This window comes from Amblyomma mixtum, chromosome 5 (genome assembly GCF_055824585.1).
Source record: "Amblyomma mixtum isolate Tamu chromosome 5, ASM5582458v1, whole genome shotgun sequence".
NCBI classification, from domain to species: Eukaryota; Metazoa; Arthropoda; class Arachnida; order Ixodida; family Ixodidae; genus Amblyomma; species Amblyomma mixtum.
In genome coordinates, this window is record NC_143016.1 from 109,018,213 (window position 1) to 109,043,548 (window position 25,336).

General features: G+C 46.4%; 2 protein-coding genes across 4 annotated transcripts in view; one reads left to right on the forward strand and one right to left on the reverse strand.

The window, feature by feature from the left end:
• The window catches only part of LOC149343330 (putative ubiquitin carboxyl-terminal hydrolase MINDY-4), a 34,329-nt gene extending 12,080 nt beyond the window's left edge, over window positions 1-22,249 (reverse strand). Inside the window, exons 1-12 of the mRNA XM_089545843.1 lie at window positions 22,021-22,249; window positions 21,735-21,854; window positions 20,780-21,278; window positions 14,955-15,190; window positions 12,735-13,016; window positions 10,257-10,373; window positions 7,207-7,298; window positions 2,020-2,121; window positions 1,874-1,937; window positions 1,715-1,780; window positions 482-552; window positions 281-344 (exon numbers count right to left, since the gene is read on the reverse strand). Coding sequence (XP_089401969.1) covers window positions 281-344; window positions 482-552; window positions 1,715-1,780; window positions 1,874-1,937; window positions 2,020-2,121; window positions 7,207-7,298; window positions 10,257-10,373; window positions 12,735-13,016; window positions 14,955-15,190; window positions 20,780-21,278; window positions 21,735-21,854; window positions 22,021-22,119 — 1,812 coding nt within the window. The 5' untranslated portion in view covers window positions 22,120-22,249. The remainder of the gene's footprint in view (window positions 1-280; window positions 345-481; window positions 553-1,714; window positions 1,781-1,873; window positions 1,938-2,019; window positions 2,122-7,206; window positions 7,299-10,256; window positions 10,374-12,734; window positions 13,017-14,954; window positions 15,191-20,779; window positions 21,279-21,734; window positions 21,855-22,020) is intronic.
• Window positions 22,250-22,438: 189 nt separating this feature from the next.
• The window catches only part of Ptpmeg (protein tyrosine phosphatase Meg), a 293,236-nt gene continuing 290,338 nt past the window's right edge, over window positions 22,439-25,336 (forward strand). For all 3 annotated transcript variants that reach the window (XM_089545844.1, XM_089545850.1, XM_089545847.1), the window contains exon 1: window positions 22,439-22,565. The gene's annotated coding sequence lies outside the window, so the exon portion shown is untranslated. The remainder of the gene's footprint in view (window positions 22,566-25,336) is intronic.

Below are 25,336 nucleotides of genomic sequence, written 5' to 3' on the forward strand. Positions count from 1 at the left end.
TCTGCCTCTTATTATCAAAAGATTCCCAGCAAATATTATAAACTTTAATAGATAAACCAGTAGAGCAAGTTAATTAATCAATTTATGCTTTAGAGACTGGTCATTAATTAGAATAATAATGCTAACATCCACTCCTAGAAATTTACATATCATGTACTCTCTCTCTTAAAATGCAAGTTTCCACTTCGTCCTGAAGTGCATATTCTGAGATAGCTCATTAATGCAGCAGCAGTCTAGCTCACTGCCAAAACTGTTCGGAGAAACAGACGATTATATTCACCTGGTTGCAATGGCTGTGCTTCCCAATAAGAGAGCTGTTCCTCTCATCCATTTCTTCACGAATCCTGTTGGTTCAAAGATCGAAGAACAGAAAGCAACCACACCTATTAGCACAGAAATGCTGACTCAAGGTCTGAGAATGTCAACAGTTGTCGACAAGAAAAAAAATTAAAAAATAAAGAGTAGTGTGTGTAAAACTTGCCTTTCCAGGCCGTGCGTCATTAGGACCGATATCAAGAAAGAAACGCAGCTTGAACAGTTTTCTTCCTGCAGCTGCAAGATGAAAAAAAAGTGTTCTCCATGTCTTATATGTACACACCCAATATATCTTAGAAAAATTCAGGGGGCACTTTGACGTTCTAAAGTACGCGAGGCAAAAGCCTTTTCGCGCAACTTTGGCTGCACGGCCGTAGGCACACACGAGATGGCTATGAGGCGACTTGAATTGGCTAGTCACGACTGATTAGTCATGGGTCAAGACTAATTAGTCATGACCCATGACTAACTAGTCCTGTCTGGTTAACGACTAGTTAGTCATGACTTGTTACTAGTTATGACTTTCACTTCAGATGTAACGGACGGACGGAGTCATGGCCGTGAGTATGAGCCATTGTAGGCTTTCTCCTTAAAACACCACTACAAACTGCATGGTGCCTGAATATACACAATATTTATTGAGAGCGACCAAGGTCCCTTTACTTAGCAGTGCTACATGCACAGCTTTTACAAACGCAACTTATATGCAAATCCATAGGCACGCCTTATCTATATAAAACAGACATTTGTTATAATCAGCGTCCCAGAGTCCACCAGAAGAAACTCATTCAAAATGAAAGTTAAAATGACTGAACATGCTCAGGAATATGTTTTAATTCTAATATCATATGTTGTGCAACTTGCATACTATGATGATAGATTTCATTAATATGAAGTGCTGCATCACAACTGACGCTGAAACAAACTCTAAATGACATCATTATTCACCAGTCTTACTACACTACAGCATTTTCTCTCCCTCGTATTGAGAGTACTGAAATTATTAAAGAAATGTGGCCCATTCTAGGCAACAAAAAAGGCAAGACATGGTACAGACAAAACCTACTACTTCATGCAATCCTTTCAATGACCCAGGACAAACATCACCTTTCAGCTAACTCACTGAAGTCATCAACGTTATTTCAATTGACACGACAGACTAAAATGTAGCCATAAGCAGTCTTCATGCAACCCGTGCTGTCCAGAACTCTGGAACCCTTGCTTACGTGCTCACTTGTTCATACACTTTTTACGCACTAATAAAGTGTCTTATTTGATATGATTAAATTTAAAGTCACCAGCCGCAAGTGTTGCAGCACTTCTTTCCCTGACACCTAGTAGACGAAGTGGTCAGCCCGATTTTTAAATGAGCCTTTAAACCCAAAGAAAGCACACTTACTTTGAATATACAGGAACTGTAATACTCCTGCAATGCCACTTTTGAAGTGAATGTTGACAGTGTCAGCTGTGGTGTGAAGGAAAAAGAAAAAGACGTTGCAAGCACGTGGAGATGCACCAGCCAGCTGAGGTCGCCTGATGTACAAGAGGTATAACTCACAGTTTCTATGATACCGTCACTGGCCAGGATGTCATCAGTTTGAGCCACGTTCACTCCGGTCGGACTGGGTATGCAAAGTGAGGCAAGGTCAGTTACGCTCCAGAGAAACCACTTGGTGCACATAGAAGAGGGTCTGGCTCCCTTACTTTGCAACAATGGCCCTGCTTGAGTCACCTGCCTGCCACAGGATGAACGCCAGTGCCCTCGCCAAGGCAGCATTTCTTCTAGGCACATCAACTTCAAAGCCACTGCAAGGGCGACATTGCGAAGCCTTATAACACCACTTCACAACCAAAAAGACATAACGAAGTGAACGAGATTGGCTGAAACGTCAATATGAGACACACATATTTAACTGTCGTGTCCGGTCGCTGTGTTGAATGCAGCGAAAGACGCACACGGTACTTTAAGACTTCGTTTATTTAAAGCCGATGAGGGTGCGACCAGCGTCGACCGAGGCAGGAGCCAAACTGGCCGCCCGAAGAAAGGAGGGAGCGGAGAAGCGTCCACGGGAGGGAGTGGCTTCCCAAAACAGGAGGAGGATGCGGGGGCGCACCATGGGGGGGCATCTGGCGACAGCGTGCGACGAAGGGCAAGTGGTCGTTAGGAGGAGGATGCGAGTGGTCGTTAGGAGGAGGATGCGGGGGCGCACACACACAAAAGCAATAAGGGGACACAACACTTCCTTCCCCCTTAGAAAGTTGCCTGGTATCGTGCAGGGGGTCGGCGCTCACGCGTGGAGGCGCGCTGGCTTTGTGCGCTCGGGGGAGAAACACTTGTAGGCTGGCTGTTGTTCGCTGTGTCTCCTAGGTCTGTCCTGGGCGAAGTCTCTTCTTCCGGGAAGAGGTGCCAGGCTATGTGGGAAGATGGTGCACGTGTTCTCTCCGCTGGCGGACAGCTCTCAGACGGCGTCGTAAATCTACGCAGCTGGTTGAGATGTCGGCGTGCTACTGTGCCATGTATGTTGACGAGCCAAGAGCGCAGGCCTATGCGTCTGACAATTGTAGCTTCCTCCCAGCGTGGCTTTTTCAGAAACTGTCGGGCGAGGACGCGCTGCCCCTCATTAAGCGTGCCGCAGCGCGGAATTGCTTTTTCTTCCCGGAACGTCTCCGCCTTTGGCTCGGGGAGGATGGCTGTGAGCTGGGTTCGCATTTCACGCTCGAACATCATTTTCGAGGGGGTCTCGCCTGTTGTGCTCTGAACCGTCGTGTGCTGCTTGAAGAGAAAGCGCGCAAGGCGGCGCTGCAGCGAGCCTGTCTGATCTCTTTCAAGGGCGCGTTTTAGCTCGGCTACGTAGCGCTCGGCTTGTCCGTTTGTCGCTGGGTGGTAGGGGGCCGATGTAGCTGATGAGATCCCGTTGTCGCGATAAAACTTGAGGATCTCCGCAGACACAAACGGTGTTCCGTTGTCCGACACTACCTTGCGCGGCAGGCCGAACGTTGCAAATAGTGATCGGAGGTTGTCAATGACTGCTGCCGAAGTCGTCTGTCCCATTTGCCTTATCTCAAGCCACTTTGTGTAGGCATCTACGACCACAAGGAAAGTGCAGCCCTCAATTGGTCCTGCAAAATCAATGTGCAGTGTGTGCCATGGTGTGTCTGGCTTTTCCCATTCTGGGACAGGAGCTTTCGGCGGGGCGCTCCGGCTGCTCTGGCAAGGCTTGCATTCTCGCACCACTGTTTCGATGTCGTTGTCAATGCCAGGCCACCACATGTAGCTTCTGGCACACTTTTTCATTGCAACGATGCCCCGATGTCCGGCGTGGATGAGAGACATAGCTTGTGCGCGTAGTTCTCTCGGCATCACAACTCGGGACCCAAATATGATGCAGCCGCGATGGGTGCTCAACTCTGTAGCTCGCCTGCGGTAAGCGTCGAAGTTGTCCCCTTTGAGTTTATGCACGTTGCCTTGTTGAACAGCTGTGTAAACTAGCCGGAGAGCTGCGCACTTCTGCGTAGATGCTGCAACTGTGCCTGCTGTAAGCGGAGGTTCTGGCAGTGCTTCGAACATCAGAACGTCTCCTGGTGGAAATGGTTCGTCAACAGTTGCGTCTAGTGGCAGACGGCTTAGCGCATCGGCGTTTTGATGTTTACTCCCATTGCGGTAGACCAGAGCGTAGTCGTACGCTGAGAGTTTGATGCACCAACGTGTCATTCGCGGAGACAAAGTTGGTGGCATAGGCCTTTGTGGTCCCAGAATGCCCAATAGCGGTCAGTGATCGGTTATAAAGGTCACCTTCCGGCCGGCAATGTACTGGTGAAAATGTGTCGCCGCGTAGACGATGGCTAGCCCTTCTTTGTCAAGTTGCGCGTAGTTGCGTTCTGCTTGCGACAACGTACGTGAGGCGAAGGCGATGGGAGCTTCCCTTCCTTGCTCGTCAGTTTGCGATAGAACCGCGCCGACTCCGTACGGTGATGCGTCGCAAGCCAAAAGCAGAGGCTTCCTTTCGTCGTAGTGGCGGAGGACTGTACATCTTCGAATCAGGTCTTTCAGGGCATCGAATGACTGCTGATGGCGTGGCGACCATGTCCATGTCACATCTTTCCGAAGGAGTTGGTATAAGTCGTTGGCCACGGTAGCTCTTTGTTCCAAGAACCGGTCGTAGAACGTCAAGAGTCCGAGAAAAGCCTGTAGCTCCTGCTTGTTTGTTGGAGCTCGTGCTTCTGTGATCGCTCGCACTTTGTCCTCGGTAGGGTGAATGCCTTCCGCATCAATTCGGTGTCCCAGAAATTGCACCTCTGGCACCGCAAAACAGCACTTCGATTTGCTTATGCACAAATTAGCGTTTGCTAGCCTTTCGAGAACGAGCTCTAGGCGCACTGCATGCTCTTCAGTGGAAGTGCCACTGATGATGACATCGTCAAGGTAGACACAAACTCCTGGGATGCCCTGAAGCACTGTCTCCATGAATTTTTGAAATATGGCCGGGGCTGCAGCTACGCCAAAAGGCAGTCGCTTGACTTTGTACAAGCCTTTCAGTGTGTTAATTGCCAATAATTCAGCAGTTGACTCGCTCACCTTCAGCTGCTGATACGCCTGGGTGAGGTCCAATGTGCTGAAGACTCTTGCGCCACGCAGTACACTGAATACTTCTTCAGGTGTCGGTAGCGGGTAAGAGGACGCTTTAGTCGCAAGATTGACGGTGCTCCGGTAGTCTCCGCAGAGGCGTATGGTTCCGTTCTTCTTGCGAACTACGACAAGTGGTGTGGCCCATTCTGAATGCTGCGTCGGCTCGATGACACCTTGCTGCTCCAGTTTGTCCAACTCTTTTTCAACTGAAGCTCGGAGAGCAAACGGCACCGGCCTGGCCTTCAGAAATTTGGGTTGCGCGTTGTCCAACAGCTCCAGTGTGACCGGGGGCCCTTCGTTTCCTGGAATCTCTTCCGAGAATACTCTTTCGTATTTCTCTTGCAGTTGCTCAACCATGTTCTGGCTCGGCGTCTGGTGTATGCCGCATATCATCACGCCTAGTGGAGAAAACCAGTTTCTCCCTAGAAGGCTTGATCCTGTGCCCTTCACAACAAGCAGAGGTAGCGTATGGGTCTGGCCGTTGTAGTTAACCTGCACGTTGGCAGAGCCCAATAGTGGCAGATTCTGTCCTGACCACGTTCGCAGGTGCGTGTCGTCTTGTTGCAGGGCGGGTGCGTCAGATGGCCATGAAGTTCGGAACGTGTCCTCACTGATCAGAGTACAGGCTGCGCCGGAGTCCACCTCGAACTTAATCAGCTGGTGATGTACGCTTACTTCTGTAAAAATCTTCGGTCGCGTGCCGAGATTCATGGTGTTCAGGTCGTACAACACAGATGGTGTTGCTGATGTTGTTCCATGGAGATCAGATAGCGGCGTATTCTCTGAGGCGTTGACGCTGTGATTAGGCTGGGAAGGTGACTTTATCTTGGCAAGTCTCCGTTTCGTAATGCATGCTCTTTCGATATGCCCTCGCTTGTGGCAAAAATTACACGTGGCTGACTGGAATCGACATCCCTGGGGGTTGTGTTGGTCGTCACACCGCCAGCAGCGTTGTGCCTTTTTGACCGATTTTACAACAACAGAAGGCTTGCGCACCTGGTTGCTTGTCTGGTGTACCGGCTCGGTGTTCCGGCGAATCCCTCTCTGCTGGTGACCGGCGCTCTCCGCTCGAACGGCGATGTCGTAAGCTTTGCTGAATGTGAGGTCCTTCTTAGCGAACAGGCGCTGCTGCAGTGACTCGTCACTCAGTCCGCACACAAATCTGTCGCGTAACATCACGTCCAAGGGAAGCATGGTGGTGTTAGCAGAAGAAGCTGCGTCTCCCTCCTGCCCGGTAGCTGTTGTCGACAGCGTTCCAAAATTGCAGTCGGCAGCGAGCTTCTTGAGCGCGGCTACGTAGGCGCTCACAGTTTCTCCTCCCAGTTGATCTCGTCGTTGGAAGCGAGCCCGGCTGTAGACCTCGGATGGCCTTGGGTCGTAGTGCTTTTGCAGCGCTTTTACGATGTCGTCGTAAGACACTGCCGCTGGTGTGCTTGGCTGAATAAGGGCGCAGACAGTATCGTAGGTCTGCTCCCCGCACAGCGTCAGCAGGTTGGCCCTCTTCAAGGCTGGGTCTGTGATGTTGTTAGCTTCAAAGTAGAACTGAAGGCGTCCAACCCACGATGACCACGATGAGCCGTTGAACTCTGGTATCTGATTGGGAAACCCTCGCGTAGCCATGGCTTGTCAATAGCGTTGCGTAGCGCGGGTCGAATCCACTTTCTCGTCGCCACTGTCGTGTCCGGTCGCTGTGTTGAATGCAGCGAAAGACGCACACGGTACTTTAAGACTTCGTTTATTTAAAGCCGATGAGGGTGCGACCAGCATCGACCGAGGCAGGAGCCGAACTGGCCGCCCGAAGAAAGGAGGGAGCGGAGAAGCGTCCACGGGAGGGAGTGGCTTCCCAAAACAGGAGGAGGATGCGGGGGCGCACGGGGGCGCACCATGGGGGGGCATCTGGCGACAGCGTGCGACGAAGGGCAAGTGGTCGTTAGGAGGAGGATGCGAGTGGTCGTTAGGAGGAGGATGCGGGGGCGCACACACACAAAAGCAATAAGGGGACACAACATTAACAAATCCGAGGACAGTTATAAATCACCTCTTCCCGACAGCAAGGAAGACTTCAAAACCGCAATCTAAAAGTCTGTTGAAAGACATTCTGATATGGTGTAAACTTACTCATCCTTAATAAACACAATGCACCACTAGAGTATATTTATTTGCATATAATAAATCTGTTACAAGTTTCACATATTTCAGAGAAAAAGCAGATGCAAGCAATGGGTGCATGACACATGCTACTAGCTAAAGCTGGGTCCTGTTACCTTGGGTCGGCATTCTGCAGCCCTCCCTCCGGCCACAGCAGCTCTTTGATCATGTAGGCTTGCACTGCAGCAAGGACACCACACGGCCCTCCCTGATGGCAAGTAAAAGAAACAAAAAAAAAACATAAGTAAACACAGAAGCAGCTTAATTATTGAGATGTCTGTCCCCAAAAAAAGGAAAATCACAAAGAGCTCCATCTAAAGAGCTCCATGAGCGCTGAAGGAGGCTGAAGCTGAAGACATGGGTTACTACACCGTACGACAGAAAGCACCTCAAGGTTTGTGGTGATCAGCCTAAAAAACAATTACGCTAACACTGCTAACATATAAGCATTTTTTTTATTTGCAATGGACTTAAAATCCATGTTTTGGTTCGATTAGCATTAAAATTTTGCAAACCTTGTTAAAGATCATTCTACGACTATCCAAAGCTTCCTATGTTCTTGAACACTAATAAAGGACAGCGAAAGAAACTGCACCAAAGCTCCGCTCAGCTACCCAGTCAGTCATGTTTACTTTTCTGTAGCCCCCCCTGCTACAGCTAAGACCTAAAATTCCACCCTTCAAAGGAAACACGGTACACTGTAATGAGAATAAAATTGCCGCATCTTTTGCTAGAGCCACCGCGGAGGCTCAGTGGTTATGGAGCTCTCACTCAAAGGATGCGGGTTCGATCCCGGCCGTGGCGGTCGCATTTCGATGGAGGTAAAATGCTAGAGGCCCGTGTACTGTGCGATGTTGGTGCAAGTTAAAGAACCCTAGGTAGTCTAAATTTCCAGAGCCCTGCACTACAACGTCTCTCATAGCCTGAGCCACTTTGGGACATTAAATAAACCCCATAAACCCAAACCCAAATCTTTTGCCAGAAATAAAAAATAATGAATACAAATTGATATGTGTACGCAAGAATATTGCCAGCTATGAGAATCGGTTTATTTTCAGTGTGCATTGGAATCATACAATAAGAGTTTGCAAACTCTCTCTGAAAAGCAAATGACAGATCATTACATGTGAACCTCACGTTTTGGCACAACATCATGAGATACAGTGCAGAGATCTGATATGGAAACATGTGATGTGATCACGTAATGTCATACAAATCACTATTAAAGTAATGTGCTGAAATTTAAACGACAAAATTGAAACAAGTAAATTAGGTAAGTGTAGAGTATACCTGAGGTCTTGCATCTCTGATATGAGCATTTCACAAACCAACAGCTGCTTCCTTCCCATTAAAATCTTGTATGCAGGCTACAGGCTATGTGACACTATGGGCAATTTGGTTGGTTTGGTTGGTTTATGGGGTTTAACATCCCAAAGCGACTAAGGCTATGAGAGATGCCGTAGTGGAGGGCTCTGGAAATTTCGACCTCCTGGGGTTCTTGAACGTGCACTGACATCGCACAGTACACGGGCCTCTAGAATTTCTCCTCCAAAGAAATTCTAGCCGCCGCGGCCGGGATCGAACCCGTGTCTTTCGGGTCAGCAGCTGAGCACCATAACCACTGAGCCACCGCGGCGGCACTATGGGCAATTTAAAATACAAATTTATGACTTTGGCACTTGCTTACCACACACTATTTACCCCTTAACGGACACATTTTTTTTAGAAAACGGTGCCAAAATGGTCATTCAGTACCCGTACTGCAATTTTTCGGCAAACTGAAGAAATGCTTTATGTAAGCCCTACTCACCTGAAACCAAACACAGAGTGCCAGAAAACACACAACAATGACTCGTAATGAGCCAGAAAAGACAGTCGGCCTAGGACGAGCCTCATTCATCTAAGTCCGCTACGTGTTTAAGATCCACTGGTACAAAAGCTATCCCGAGGAAAACTAGTCTCCCATTTTTTAAGATTCAGCAAACAAATTCCAATTCTCCAGTAGCAACCTATCAGTTGTCACAATACCAAAGTTTCACACAATTTTGTTCAACAAAAAGTAATTCGTGAATGGAATACAGGACACGAAAGTGGCAATGTATAGCATAGTTTCGTACGCAGGATTTAACATTCTGAAGCTGTACATGGGCTATGAGAGGTGCAGTAAAGGCTCCAGATTAACCATTTCAGGCACTCTGCACACAACTGGTTTGGTTTAAGGGGTTTAATGTCCCAAAGCGACTCAGGCTAGGAGGGATGCCGTAGTGGAGGGCTCCGGATAATTTCGACCACCTGGGGCGTTAACCTGTACTGTGTACATAAAAACTCGCATCATTTCCTTAGAATGTGCTCTAGCTAGAACTAATCTCTATACATCAGGCGAATTTAACATCCTTCACCTAGCAAATAGGCCACTTTTTTGTGTCAACTTAAGTGACAGGGAAAATTTTACAAAACAGTGAGCTTGGCATCGTGTCTTCCGCCATCTTGCCTACAAACTTTGCCAACAGTGCTAATATGTATTTTTTTTTCTAGATTTTTTCACATCACGCGCACCTTCAAAACAAAAAATAATTCTATGGTCCCCCGGGGTGTTGATTTCATGAATCTTGCTGTTTAAACAACAATTTCCAATGATTTTGAGAGGTTGAAGGAAATTTTTTTTGTGCGTGTAAAAAATTACCAACCGGAGTTTTCTGTTGGAAGACTAACGAGCTGGCCTTTTCGAGGCCTGGATATGATATTCAAGCTGAAATATATTTGATTTAAATCAGAATGATAAACGGCGTCTCAAAGGGTTAATTTAGACCTCCTGTGGGTCAACCTGCACTGACATTGCACAGCACACATAGGCGTGTTTGCTTTTCCCCTCCATTGAAATGCGAGAGCAGTGCAATACTTAAGTGCAATAGATACCGAGTGCAACACCCGCTAATAAAAAAAAAAACTAAATTCACACAGAATGGTGATGAGCCACTGACAGAGAGAGCAGCAATGTATCTTGACCACCATTTGCACATCCCGCCAAATGTCGCCCCCGACAGTAACAAAAAGGATAATATGCGACCCCTGCAGTCCTGTCCGAACATCAACCACTGCAGCACGCACACATATAGTATACCAGCCAAAAAGAAGAAAACTCATTCCAAAGGAAAAGTGCATGTACCTTTTTCTGCAGCAGGCCGTATGGAACAGCATTTGACTTGGTGAAAGTGAAGCCCTGGGACGCCCACTCCTCTCCAAATTTTCCAGTGCGTGTTCCAAACAGCAGCTCCTTCAGTTCCTAAATTTGAAGTGACAGACTGTGATTACTCAAAAGGCTGACGAATAACAACAATGGTCGACTTGCTCAGCATAAAGATGATTACTAGGCCATCATTAATGCTCACTACATGTGAGGCTGAAATGATTCAGAAGACTTAAATAAATACATTTTTGTGGTGGCTAAAGCTGCGTTACTATATTGAATATGAGCTGACACCACTGTTTCTTCTCTAGAAAATTAATATGCAGTTGTCGCCAAGTGAGATCAACTTGGCCAGTAAGCCTGTCCCCAACCTCTTTACTATGGTTCCCGCTCTGTCCAGAAGCAATCGGCATGTGCTGATATATGAATGCAACTGCCCATTTCCAAAACCCCCATTTAGTTTCAAGTCTGCAGCGCTTATGCGGCTGGCCCTTGGACCTCATTGTCCATGATGGGCTAATTGAGAAAAAAGGCCTTTTTTTCCTTGAGACCATGTCAACAAGGTTGTGCTTTAAAAGTAGTGTTTTAGCCTTCATAGCTGAATGGAGCTGCTTGGGCTGAAGTTCTCATAATGTGCAAACTTCATTTTTCAAAATGAACCAGCCTTTTACAGAGTTTAGTGCACTGCTTGTCTAGGCTTGTCTAGAATCATTAGCAATGTAATTTTTGGGTCGAATACCAAGTCGAGAAAAGTATAATGAATGAAGGAAGTTGAGACGAGCTTTCTTTCTTCTATCTGCAAGTGGTTCTAAGTCTGCAAGTTTCGACATAGCGGAAGGAGAGTCTAGGCGCCTGTAAGAGCCGAAAGACGTTGCATTTTTTTTATAGTTTTGGGTGTCATCTGTCATGTAGGGGTTCCATACAATGCAGGCATATTCGAGACTTGACCTTACAATGGATTTATATGCCTTCAGTCTTAGGGCACTATGGCAACCGCCCATTAAAAACTTCAAAAATCCTAATTTTTTGTGGGCGAAGGAACATATATTATCGATGTGTTTCGTCCATTTGAACCGTGACATTATTGTGACACCTAGATATACCTATATTCTTTTACATCTCTGATTGCAATGTTATTTATGTTGTATGAAAAATTAAGTTGCGTAGCCTTTTTACTGATGCAGAGAGAAACTGTTTTGTCAAAGCTAATAACCATTTCCCATACGTTACACCATTTTGCTGATAGTTGTAGATTTGCGTTCAAAGTAAGCTGGTCAGACACAGATTTGATAGAATTAAATACTATATACAATCATCCGCAAACAGCTTTACAGACAAAGAAGGTTCGAGAGCTTCTGTGAGGTCGTTTATATAGATATTGAAGTGCTTTACCTCACCAGGTAAATAAGAGTCATGCGGTGGTAAAAAAGTAATATGCAACACAAACTCTCAGGCTTTACCATTGACATCATTCTTGTTCAGGAATTTCATCAGACTGACTCACTAAGGGTAAAAACATGACACAAACATAACCAAAGCTAATTGCGCACAGTCAGCAAGGCTCTAAAGGAGTTGTTCCATCCTGAGAAATGAAGTTTATAGATTACAAGACCTTTCAGCTCAAGCTGCTCCATTCAGCTATGAAGGCTAAATGACTATGTTAAAAGCACAGGTTTTAACATAGCCTCAAGACGAAAGGGTCACTATCCTGAAAAACTCTATAGCTCACAATAAGCTCCATGACCAGCACTATAAACACTTAACATAAGAATATAACGTTCAGTCACAGTCTAGAATTACTTGTCTCAAAAGAAAGAGAAAGTTGAAAAGTGGCATTCGACTACACCACACTTCGCAAAGAAGCGTAACTAGCTGCAGTCACGGACACAAATTCAGCAGCTCGTTCTTAGTGATTTTCCAGGCACAGACATGCTTCTAGCCGGGCACATGCCCCTTATCTGCTGATGCTCTCGCCAAATCTTTGCAATGGCTGAATGCAGTTTCTTCCTTTGTTCTGTCTTACCGAGTTTTACCCTTTCTAAGCATGTTTGTAGAACCTAAAAAAAGTTAGCAGCCAGACTGCTTGAAAAAACACAATTGGATGCTGTTAACCAAAAACTTTCTACGGTGGCTTTTTATGGCGCCTCTGAGCTCACTGCAAGAGGAGCCTATTCTATAACAGTGATCTCATGGGCACTAACAAAAATGAACGAGCAGTAAACTGACAATAAATGCTGTGCTGTCCACCAAAAATCACCTGCATCATCAACCAGGTTACGCACATGCATCATGGTCCTCCTATTTTGAGACACAGTGACGGCAGATATCAGACGGAAATTACGGTGGTTTTATTGTAAGCGACGAAGGCCAGTGCAGTCATGGTAGCAGGCCATAAAAAAATGGAGTCGCGTCATCAATTTTATAACTGGGAACAAGAGAATAGAACATTATACTCACCGTAGCTTCCTGCTTTGTGATGGGCCTGAAAGTAGCCTGTTGCTGCGGAGTGATTACAAGTGGGTCGATGTAGGCGTCCTGATCTGTGAAGTCACTAACTTCCACGTCATTGTTCGTCTGGACGGGAAGTTTTGGGGAGCTTTTGCCAGTGTTCTCCCTGCTTTTCCGATTTTTCGGACTTCCAAAACCCCGTAACGGATTCGATTTCCTCCGTGTGGACTCCAGCCGTGGCGCACTCTGACTCCGCAGAAGAAACGACTTGGGTGACGTTGGAGATGCAGCCTACAAAGCAGTGCAGAAAGGTAAGCGGACACCTCGAAAAAGTGATACTAGTCCCCTGTGTAAAAGAGCACTACACTGATTGCTCAGAATGTTTGGTTTGGTTTGGTTTGGTTTATTGGGGTTTAACGTCCCAAAGCAACTCAGGCTATGAGGGACGCCGTAGTGAAGGGCTCCAGAAATTTAACGTGCACTGACATCGCACAGCACACGGGCCTCTAGAATTTCGCCTTCATCGAAATTCAGCTGCCGCGGCCGGGATCGAACCCGCGTCTTTCGGGTCAGCAGCCGAGCGCCGTAACCACTGAGCCACCGTGGTGTAATACCTTATCTGAATTCTGCAGGTGGTACAAACCAGCATGATCATATCACTAAAGCAGCGGAGATATGTTTCTTTTGTAAAACTGTTGCAAATAGTTCACATTGGGACCTTGCATCACATGGGCAAAGTTCGCAATAAAAACTGTAAAAATGCAGCTTAACATTGAAGAACTGACTATCGCTTTTAGTGCCTCTTTCACTAATGTGCTCTTATGTGCAACTATGCCCACTAATTATTTGCAGCCTTCATTTTCAAGATGTAACGAAGAACAATTTATCAATTGTTTTATAAAACATGCTTTTCAGAAAGAGACTAAAAATGGATGTTGAAGGCATTCATTAGCGTAAATCTAAACAAGGACTAGTGAAAACACAGCATGGTGATATAGCAGCACATTTAGTCAAGAGGTTTTTTTGAAACTCACAGAAATGTCATGAACATGCTTCCTGCTGGGTAAGCACTGTATACTTTAAAAAATACTTTCCATGAAAGGTTTAGGGAGTCAAACCTGAACCTTGGACTATGGTATGGACGTTTCCATTAGAGTCCCAAGTTTACTATCTCATTGCTGCAGCAAGAGGAGCATTAACTACTACCAAAAATTAAAAAGCAAGCACCTCCACCACCATGATGTAGTTGTCCATGGCAGGAACACTTAATCATGTGGGCAAGCCCAGGATAGTTCTACTGGTAATACTTATCAAAGAACCTAATACCATCTGTGGTAGCGAAAGTTAAGCAACAATCGCAGAAACTCTCCTAGCTAGGCAGTCACAAATAATCATCATTACACAGGCAGAGATGCCAGACTTTATAAACAATATAGGTAGCCTGTGCTTGGTCTACCCTGGCACATAGCTAGAAAGACAGGAGAAAACAGGCCTTCCAGCAATATGTCACTCTTTTCAAGAACCTGTGATTAATTTTCTACACATTCAGAAATTGAGCACTGACACAGAACAGCACAAAGCACTTCCCTGGGTGTTTGAAGGTTTATTATTATTAAAACGAAATACAAATGAGTTGTAAGTTTCATAAAAAAGTACAGTAGGAGGTCCCAAAGTGAAAACTGTCTGGGGGACCTCCCATCAGGAATACATAAGCAAAGTGCATAAGTTTGGCAGAGGAGCTGAAATAAAAGTATACAATCAAGTTAAAACCTATTAGTATAATTTGTGGCAATTAATAAGTTATACAATAGTTAGCGGGCATAATTTAACAAAAAAGGCATAAAATAGCAAAACATAAGAGCAATAGAAAGAACACAAAAAGACATCAGATAACAATGGGCATTGAATAAATGCAGTTATAAAACACAGGCGGAGAAAGAAAGGTTCCAGATGATTAACAATATGACCGTTTGCTGTCAGAGTGGGGAACAGAAAATAAGATGAAGGCAACCTTAAGCATGGCATGAAGCTGAATGGGTTGATAGGAGATGTTTTTTTAGTAAAGTGTAGAAAGCGGGCTGCCAACGTGCGGATTTGATTGCTAGTGGTAATGAATTCCAGGTTTTGATGGCGGAGAAAAAAGCAGTTTGTTTTCCATAATTTGTGTTCACTTTTGGTAGAAGCATATTTTGGTAGAAGCATACAAGAACACTCCTCGGCAAAGCTTACCTCATGGTTAGAATGCTGCGTCCTTGGCAAAGCAACGTCTAATTCCTGCCACGTTTCTGCCTGGAGGTTGGGAAACGCAGGTGCCCTGGGCGAGTGCAGTGTGTGAGCAGTTTTGGCCGGCATTTCACCGCCGGGCAATCCCCTGGCCGCCAGCTTCCGTTCAGCACTACGTGCCGACAGGGCACTCTGGAGCGTTGACCTCGTGATCACGTGGGAGCTGCTGCCTGCAAAATTCCCTGCATCATAATGCCACAAATCAAGACCTTGCTTCTTAGCTATGGGGGGAATAGATGGATGCTATAAGAGGCCCCTAAGAAACAGGGTGGGGGCAAGTGCCACCAAGCTCTAGATCTTTCTCATTTTCTGTTTGTGTTTGTTTGTTTGTTTGTTTATGGGGTTTAACGTCCCAAAGCGACTAAGGCTATGAGAGACGCCGTAGTGGAGGGCTCCGGAAATTTCGACCACCTAGGGTTCTTTAACGTGCACTGACATCGCACAGTACATGGGCCTCTAGAATTTCTCCCCCAAAGAAATTCAACCGCCGCGGCCGGGATCGAACCCGCGTCTTTCGGGTCAGCAGCCGAGCACCATAGCCACTGAGCCACCGCGGCGCCTCTAAACATTTTCGTCAACTACAACTGGGACACCTTTAAAAGTCTTCTCCTTTGATTACAAAGTCTAATACATTTTAGGCTGCAGCAAATATGACTCTTACATTGGTGTTTTTAAGTCACACTGCTGTTTTTCAGTGACCAATCCCACTATTTTTCCACCGAGTTCTGCCGCAGATGTATTCACATTACTTTCATCAAACCTGATGCTTAAGCTCTCAGAGTTGCTGACCATGCCTGTATTATCAACATCCAGATGTATAACTGCAACATTTTACTGAACTATGTTCAATTTTATCTTCAGATTTACCTCACACAGCAAATGAATCATGATGTTAGGCACATTTTCTGTTGTGACACCTTCATGACAAAATTTGAAACAAGCGTAACTTTAAAGGGGTGGAGACACCAAATTTTGAAGCTATAAAAAGCCTGCTATGGGATTCCTATGTATGCAAGGGCACTCACAGCCAGGTGTTGGACGCAACAAACGTTTAAAAAATATTTTAATTCGGTTCCAAAGATTACCTAAATGCTCACTCTCACGATCTAGACCCATCGCTAGCGCCATCAACGCTGACGTCACAAGGGGGTAAACAAATTAAAGTTTTAGTGACGTCATACCAAAATACAATGACGTATGATGAGCGGGGCACAGCCGCGTGAGCGCAGTCGACGCACCAGCGAGCCGCATTTGCTGCTAACCGCCACTCGCTCGGTTTGCGGCGCGCCGTTGCGAACAGCGTCGCAGCGTCCGATTGCAGCTCGTCGCCTGCGTCCGGCCTGCTAGATGTCAACGGCGAGCCGCTCGCGACAAACGCAACGACGGGAAGCGGCAGCCAATGCGAGCCCGGAGAGCGGCAGCGTCTTGATGAAATAGGGCGCACTCCTTGGAGCCGGGCGGCCTGCGCCAGTCTTCGTGCCGACCACCGGCATCCGAAGAACGCGACAGTATTGTTTGTTCACGTTCATAGCAAACCCTGGGATATATGAATATCAAAATTAAATGCATCGTTTCTGACGATCGTTGGCAAATACCGAGTTCCTGATAGAAGTGATGACTGCAATGCAAGCAAATTTCATCCCATAGCCGGTTTTGTGCTGCTGAAACCTGGTGCGGTTCGCTTGCCGTCTGCTAGCTCTGTTGCTGAAGACGTCGTGGAAATCGAACATATATTTTATTGTGGGACGAGTTCACAGTAAAAGGGTGCCGAGCGGAGCACGTTTCTGAGCGCAGGCCAGTCCCGAAGCGCCCTCAGCTGCGGAGTCGGATGTGAAACCAGCTTAGGCCTAGCGACGACTAGGGCAGTCTGGGACCAGCACGCAGGTCGTCGCCCGGCGTTGCCGCAGGCAGTGTCGTTGCCGAAAGATCCACTTTTAGTACAGTCATGCTGTCGTATCTCGAATCTAGGAAGCATCCTTGCTGGTAGCATGGCTGTTTTGTGCGGACGTGAAGTACGCCGTGCCTGCCAGCCGGTCGGCCAGCCTGGATACCGTCTGCCGACGTCATAAAAGCGAGCTAAGGAGTGTTCTTGACGTAAATAATAAACCATGGTACAAGAAATGTGAAAAAATTGTCATTTTTGAGGATCGCTGACCAATACTGAGCTGCTGGTAGAGGTAACAACGGTGATATGAGCAATTTTCTTGCCATAACCGCCTCGCAGCTGCCGCTGGCCCGACGTTGGGGTCCGGCTCGCCTGGCGCACGCTAGCTCCGCTGCCGAAGGCGTCGAGGAGACTGACCATACTATTATTTTATTGTGAGATGATGCTGTTGACACTAAAGCTATTTGTGAAAAGCACCGGCCGCTTGCGAAACAGGCTATAGGCCTAGCGACGACCACGGCAGCCAGGCAGCAGCAGAGCTCGCGTCGCCCGGAGCGCCCGCGAGCGGTGCCGTTGCCGAAAGCTCCCAACATAAGCAGGCATATTGCTTTGTCGCTGCTCGAGTATAGCTGGCAGTTCTGATAACAAGGCGATTTTGTCTTTTCTTGTGATATTTGTACACCATCCCAAGCAGCGCTCAGGTACTGCTGCACGGCGGCGAAGTGTGACACCGGTTGTGGGCGCAGCTTGGGTAGAGCGGCGCAGCGATGCTTACTGGCATTTTGCAAAGTGCTTCGCATCCTCACGCGAACCCGCGAAGGCGATATTAGCGTGCGATAAAAAAAAAAGTCGATGTCCTCACTCATTGGATTCAGATCCGTCAGAATCCGAGCTGCTGGTACTAGACATGCTGCTGTTTTTTTCATGCGCTGGTCAGCACGTGTGTGAGAAAGCAGACGATGCAGCAGTAGGTGCGTCACAACTTTTGTGGACCCACGTGACCAAGCGAAGTAGTTGATCTTCCCCCTCTGTGACGCCACTGTCCAACTCGGCGTTCCGAAACCGAAACCGAAAATTGTTCACTTAAAAATGCGATAATAAATTATTCACTGTGAATATATGAATCTCTGAGTGTGTATCATGCTTCCTGGAGCCATAAGAAACGTTTGAAACTAAGAACGCGCGAACCACAAATTTGGTGTCTCCACCCCTTTAAGGGCCTTCCACTGAAATCTTGACACATATATTACCATTTCAACACATTAGTGCTGGCTGGTGCAAGTCCCTAGCAAGTGATGGCCACAGAGTTGTTTTTTGCTGGGTTCAACTGCAAAGCAAGACACTACACGCTACACACTCCTAAATCGATTTCCCTTGAACATCAGTATTAATGATTAATGATTTTATAAATATACCCCCCCTAAGTGAAAACCTGCAACTGAGAACCAAGAAATAATTGCCTGAACTTGATCATTACCTCATTCCTCTAATTAAAACCAGCAAAAACCAACAGCTGTCAGTTAGGAATGGACAAGCAAGCCATCTCAACTGGTTAGCATTTTTGATACAGGTTGAAAACGAAACTGAAGGACTCTTAGTCAGATATACAAGCGTTCATAATTGCGCATTATAAAGTGCGTAGCTGGTGCACAGAATGCACTCATCTACTTCCAATATTTAGCCACTTCCTGCATAATGCTTCTGCTGGAGTTGTGTTCCTTTTTACTTAGAACTGAATCTTCACCTATCACCAGATGTTCAATAGTAAATGAGGAAGTATTAATTTTTCACTTAGTTGAAACAAAACAAAAATACTCCTGCATGCTTTATAATACAGTCAATAACATTGCTCCACCTTTAAATGTGCGACATACACGACTACTTCCCAGAGCTTTGTTCATGTTAAGCAAAATGCCTTGCATATCAATATGGTTAAGCTAAACAGCAATAGCAGGCTGCACTAAAAGAACTGTTTGCAGTGCACGTTAAATAACCCCGGCTGGTCAAAATTTCCGGAGCCCTTCACTACGGCGTCCCTCATAGCCTGAGTCGCTTTGGGACGTTAAACCCCCTTAAACCCATAAACCCATATCAGATTTTCTCTCCTTGCCTATTACAATTATTTCATCGCACATATTGCCAATGTCCTTCACAGCACTTCTGTGTCGGGAGTAAAGCCTGCCTGCCTAGTGCACTGTGAAAACATTCATTCAGCGGCGTTTTAATGCACAATAGCCTTGGAGCAGGAAGTTGTTAGTGTTGCCAGTGATGGCAATAAGACGTATGGTCATCACCTGTGTTTTGGCCTCTCGCTTCTAAAACACACTTTCCAAATTTATCTTCATATTAAGCCAAGCAATGGACAACTAATGTCAAACAGGTTTAACGTCACCAGTTGACTGAAACATCTCTCTCGAATAGGCGCAAGATAGCCGCTAATTTTCATGTGCTTTATTCAGCTTTGACCAGGAGCTAGACGCACATTTTCAGACAGAAATTGGGTTTAACTAAGAAGTTTGTTTGGGGTGCAAGGATCGGGTGAAATCGTGTTTTAACCAAGAATGAAGGGCTGCAATTAGTGTGTTCTCCTTATGCTTTTAAAGCTAGGAAACACATGTAGCATTGCCCAATCAACCTTAACTTAACAAATGATGCTCCTCAAACTAAGCCTCTACACCAAAAAGAAGCCATGCTCAATCATAAAATGCAGTGGTTCTTGCAAACCACAAAGAAAAAGATTATTTTTATGGCCTTTACGTTTGTGACTGTAATAATACTATAAAGAGCAAACAGGGCACATAACATAAGCATAACCTTAAACTTGCTTCTAGATTAACAATCCATGAAACAAAACACACAAAAAAGAGCAAATAAGACAATATTCAATTAATGTCCACCTGGGCACTGTCTTACGGCCCGCTGGAAAAGAAAAATCTTTGCAAGCTACAAAACCAATGCAGTTAACAAAAAAAAAAGGTTAGCCTGCTTTGGTGTTTAACACATGACAATCAGTAGACTAGGGCAGCTCCTCTAGAAACTCATGAATTTAAACTGAACAACAATTTAAAGCGGGAGCAATACCATTCCAGTGCACACAGATGGGTGCTTACTACAGTTATACCCGTGCCACACGCGCACAAGAAATGGCAGTAAATGCTTAAGGCCTTAAGTTTGTTAATGCCATTATTTCCGGAGTTGGTGCTACACGTCCACATTTAATGCCATTATCGGAAGTGACGATGGCGATAACGCTTGCAATGTAGTTAAAAGTTTCATCTGAATATAAACATTCTTAATGAGCACAGTATATCGGGAATGTTGTTCAAATGTAATGTAAAAACGATTTTCCAGAAAATACGGCTGTTCCTGCTTTACAAGTCGAAAAAGTAGGCATAAACTCGCATGTCAGCACATAACTCGAGAGTACCTGTCAATAAGGCTGTTTAAAATGGCGCTCTTTGCATCGAAAATGCGGTATAGATGCCTCATCTGACTGAAAGTTAAGAATTAACCATTTCCTACTGGTTAGGAAGTTGTTACTAACAAAGCTGCATGCTTTTCTGCGTGTGGAATGGGAACGAGAGTACACGTTGCACGGGCGAATGAGTTGTGGCGAACTCAGTAGGTCGCGAATGGCAGTAAGGCTAATGCCATTAAATTTATGCGTGTGGCACCGCATGAATGCCATTAAAACTTAAGGCAGTAAGCACTTAATGGCATTAAGTCTGTCCGTGTGGCACGGGTATTATTCTATCACTGGAAATCTATTCCACCCAGGAGATTTCCAGGATCAAAATAAACTAAAATGTGACTGAGGTAGAAGCACGTTTGAATCAGCACACTTTGGTCACTTTCTCTCGAGGCAGAATAATGCAGTGATACTGACCACCATACTTTTCGATCAAGTGATCTGCATCAATCTGGTCTCCTTCGCCATCGTGAAATACTGGATCGTGCTTCAGAGCCTCCTCCATCCGCTGGATCGCAGAGTTCGTGACCCTGGTGGGGCCCCTGTACTGCTGCGACTTGGAGATGAGGCGGTGGACGGACTCGATGTCGTTCCTCGGCGGACGACGCACGATGAAGCCCCCGGGCTCGCGTCTGCCCCTCGCCGACTGCGGTCGGTCCGTGTCCGCAGCGGTTCTGACGGGAAGCGCGCCTTCGAGGGAGCTCAGCGAATCGCTGCTCTCCGACTTCGCCTCCTTCGCGGCCGCCGCGGGAATGTAGTTGTTGTTCCTGATGTTCATCTCCACGTGCCTCGTGCTGGTAGCGCTTGCACTCGGGATCACGTTCGATTTCGAACCCTGCTTGGGCCTGACGCTCCTCTTCTGAAGTCTCTCGAAGACCAGCATTTCGAGAAGCGCTCGGAAACGCGGATTTCTTTCCTGCAGATCAGATGAATCGCGAAACATGTCTAACTGCCCGCGGAAATGATGACAGGCGCGTAGTGTGATGTCACATGATGACAGAACCAGTTTTTTAACACAGTAGGGGCCTCAATCAGTTAGAGGTATCGGTTAAAACATTTTGATAGAGGCGCATCTAAGTGTAGGGATTATTGTTTACTGACGAGAGATTAACTAAAAATTCATTCAGATGAAGGAAAGTAATACAACGGTGGCATGACCCGACACGAGTTCAGCAACTACATTTTAACATTTGAATTTTTCATCAAACAGGCAAGACCGTTAACGCGACATAGAATAACGGATCGTGTTCTGCTGCGCGATCTCCATGCTGAGTCATTAATGGCTGTGACCGCGCAATAGAACTCAATTTACACCCCGTACGTTGAGCGTAGCGCTGCGCACGGTATACACTGCAACATTTAAATGTCTCACCTTGTTGTCTCGAACGAGTCGTTCCATAAAAACAGCCTTGATTAGCTGATCCCTGGCTTTAAAGCAGCCTTTGTTCCGGGGGAACTCCTCGTCCATTTTTGCCAACGTGTCCTTCAGTCCCTACATGAACGAGCAGACAGGCGATTGGAACAAATGTCACTGCAGATATGCCCTGACAAAGCGATTAGGATGCGTGAGGCCACGAAACACTGCACCAGCTACCGCCGAAAAACGGCCATCACCGCCAGGCTGGTAGCTAAGGAAACGTCAACAAACTGGCTCCTACCTTTCGGGACAAATATTCGCGCACGATGCAGCAAGATACGTCTTCCACGCATCCTATTTGGACGCTGGAAGCTGCGTAAGCAGAGTCCATTTCGATCATGTTTCGACGATCACACCTTACCAGCACAATATTCGAACATTTCCCGACATTTAAAACTGCGCGACTGCGCTACCATTTGTTTACTGCGCAAGGCGGACCCTGTCGGCAGTGAAACGTACCGCTTAAATTCCCGATGCCGGGACACAAGAAAATCGAATTGTACGTTATTTCAAAATCAAGCGCTTTAAAAAATCTTTACGTTGCTTCGCCATTTGTTGCGTGCTAATTTAGCGGGCCAGGTAGAACGTTTTCCACGATGCCTTCCAGTGAAATTGGCCGTTTCGGGTCACGTGACAACCGCCATTGCGGTAGAGTAGTGTAGCGTTGGTGGTGTGTGCGTTGTGATATGTGCGTTTATGGTCTGTGCATTTAGACTGCGGTTGGAGCTTGAAACCACCTTGTCTGGAGTTATGCCATGTGAAAAACTCACGGAACAAAAATATACGGTGAGTCCGACGATGTCCACTGCGACTACTTAGCGGACGAAAAAACTGCTTCTTCGGGACATGCTGAGAAAGTTAGCGCGTCGCTTCAAAAATCGATAAGCTTCCGCGATGTCCTTTTAACAATGAAATGAGTGAAGCGTATGGTGCACGGAGCGTGGCGGGAGCTCTCACATCCGACTCGTGCTCGTGGTTTTTGTTTTCAGCGCAGCGATCGGCCCGTGGCGGCGTCCGATCACCACTTTGCGGCTTGCTCGTGCCTGTGCCTCATGCTTCTTGAGGACATCGCGGGGTTACGCACGAAGCACCGTGCTCTAGTTTCGCAGGACATTTCACTGCGCATAATTTGACTCTCTATGAACGCGTGCACGGACAGAGACATCCGCGTGCGGACCTGCCGGCACGAGAGCGGAAGAGATGCCTTTGCGGTGTTTGTGTTTTCTTCCCGTCATTAGTGGCACGCCGCCGCACTCTTTCAAAGCCCGGAATGTCAGAATATACGACAGGTGCTTTCTCGGTTGTGAAAGAGCTTCGAGCAGCAATAGCGCGAGACGAGAAGAGTGACGCATTTAAAGGGTCGCACCGTGAACCGCCGTTTTAGACCGCATTCTGATTGTGAAGCCACGCTCGTACGAGTTCCGAAACGTGCGTCGCGGTCCCGGAAGCGCACATGCGGTAGCACCTGGTGACGAGCGCAGTTTATTTTGGTGAAACCTTGTTTTTGATGTTATCTGTTAATGTGCGTTTAGACCTTGAGATGCGTTTGCTCAATGAACATGTGGACTGAGATCATTTTCAATTGTTGCAACACTGCTCCTTCTTTTTTCATTTCTACCCGCTAGTGGGTTTGACAAGCGAGCGCTTCCGTCATGCATTTCATTTCCTTGCGGTGGCAAGGATTTTTTCTGCGTGCTGGAATTGATCAATTTGATGCCCACATACGGTACTCGGCGTAACGGTACTGGCTCTGATTGGCTGAATTTTGGCAGCTTGCCTGAAGTGGTTCGATTGTAATACTTTCAGCTGTTCAGGAGTACGCTGAGTGCATGGCAGAACGGGAGTAAAAAAAATTATTCCTATTTGTCTATTCATTCCCGCAGCAAATATGCGATTAAAACACTAACGGAGAGAAAAGGATGAATGATCTGCATTTTAAATGCGTAGAATATGAAGCATTAATTCTGAGAATAGTCGACAGTGGCGCGAAAGCTGCCTGTAAAGATAAATTGTTAATGCCGAGTGTTCTATGCGCGCCACGAGTTTAAATAAAACCCTTTTTATGAAAAACGTTTACTTCTGCATTTAGTTTCCTTTTTTTTTCTTGCTTTGCTTGACGGCTGACTCGCCTTGCATGAGTGACTGGTTGTCGGCAATATCGCGTTGTTTGTGTTTTCGCCTCAAATTTGAACCACTGCTTGTGTTCTTCAATAAGTAGGCACTACGGCTGCGTTTCTTTTGTGCGCTCTTGTTACGTGCGCTTTTTATGTGGTTCCCAGTCTAGTGTTCTTTTTTAAAGGAGTAGAGACACCAAATTTAAGTTGTGTTTTCTCTCTTTAGAGTGATGCGCAGAGCATTAGAAAACATAGACAGCCACGTGAATTGCGCCAACTGCGGTAAATAATTTATGCTTGAATTTTTTTTTCTTTCATGCTGTTTCAGTTTCACCAGGCAAGGGACGTCTGTGACGTAAAACACACGTTCAGGTCGCGTAAGGTATACAAAAACTGCAGTATGGTCGTTGCTTTCTTCGTTTTAATTCGCATCGACTCGTACGCAAGCCTGCCAAAAAGTTGGTACGACAGAAATGAACAGGCAGCGATTATATCGCAGTTTTTGCACCCCTCACCCTCAGGTGACCTCGTATCGTCTGTGACGTCACAACCATCGTTCGGCTTTTGAAACCGAAACTACACTAGGAAAAAAATCAGTTATATAGTATTCAGCTGGTGTATGCCAGTTATACATCGTGACTCATGTACACCATTGTCCAGCGCGTTACTCCAAAGAAAAAAAGATATGCATCCTAACATTTGGTGCTTCGTTTAATAAATTTTACTCACTCGCTCACTCCCGGACCTACGTTTTGTTCGCTGTAATGTTTCAGATAGTGCCGTTGTGTGTGCGATGAATGAATGTGTAAATACTAGCTTCGCGAAAACAGAAATCGCCTTGTAGCACTGAACGGAACGTGCCACCTTACAGAATGTCATAAGACCAAGTGACGTGCGCACTTAGCCGAATGCTCCTTTCCTCAGTGGACACACCTGGCGGCCGCGTAGTCCTCGCGCTTAAAACTGTGCTGGGAAAGTGGACGGGAAGATGTTTAGAATAAATCGAAGGATATGCCGATTGGGGCGACACGATGTTAGTACTTTGCCCGCGAAGTGTTCATGCTCGCTTTTGTCACCTCGTTCTAGTCCGAAGGCTGCGATTCTTGTTCTGTGAATCCTTCGTGAACCTTGACTTGTTGCTGGGCCGCCTTTCACTTGCGGACAATGGCCGGATGTGCGTAGCACGTGCGAGCGAAGGGTCCAGTGTATGCCTCGCTCGCTGCCTTGCCCTTGACAGACTGAAGATATATGCCACCAGTAGTGTCTTTGGGAGCGGCCGAAGAGCGCTGCAAAAGGCCGCAGTCCGAGATCTCTGGGTAGCCCGCCTGATGTGCCCTGATATATTTCAGTGATTTACCTGCTGTAAGTGTAGGTGTTGGTAGATAAGTAATTAGTTCCGTGCAGTTCCGTGTATTCTTGAAGTATATGGTTCCAGTTAAGGCC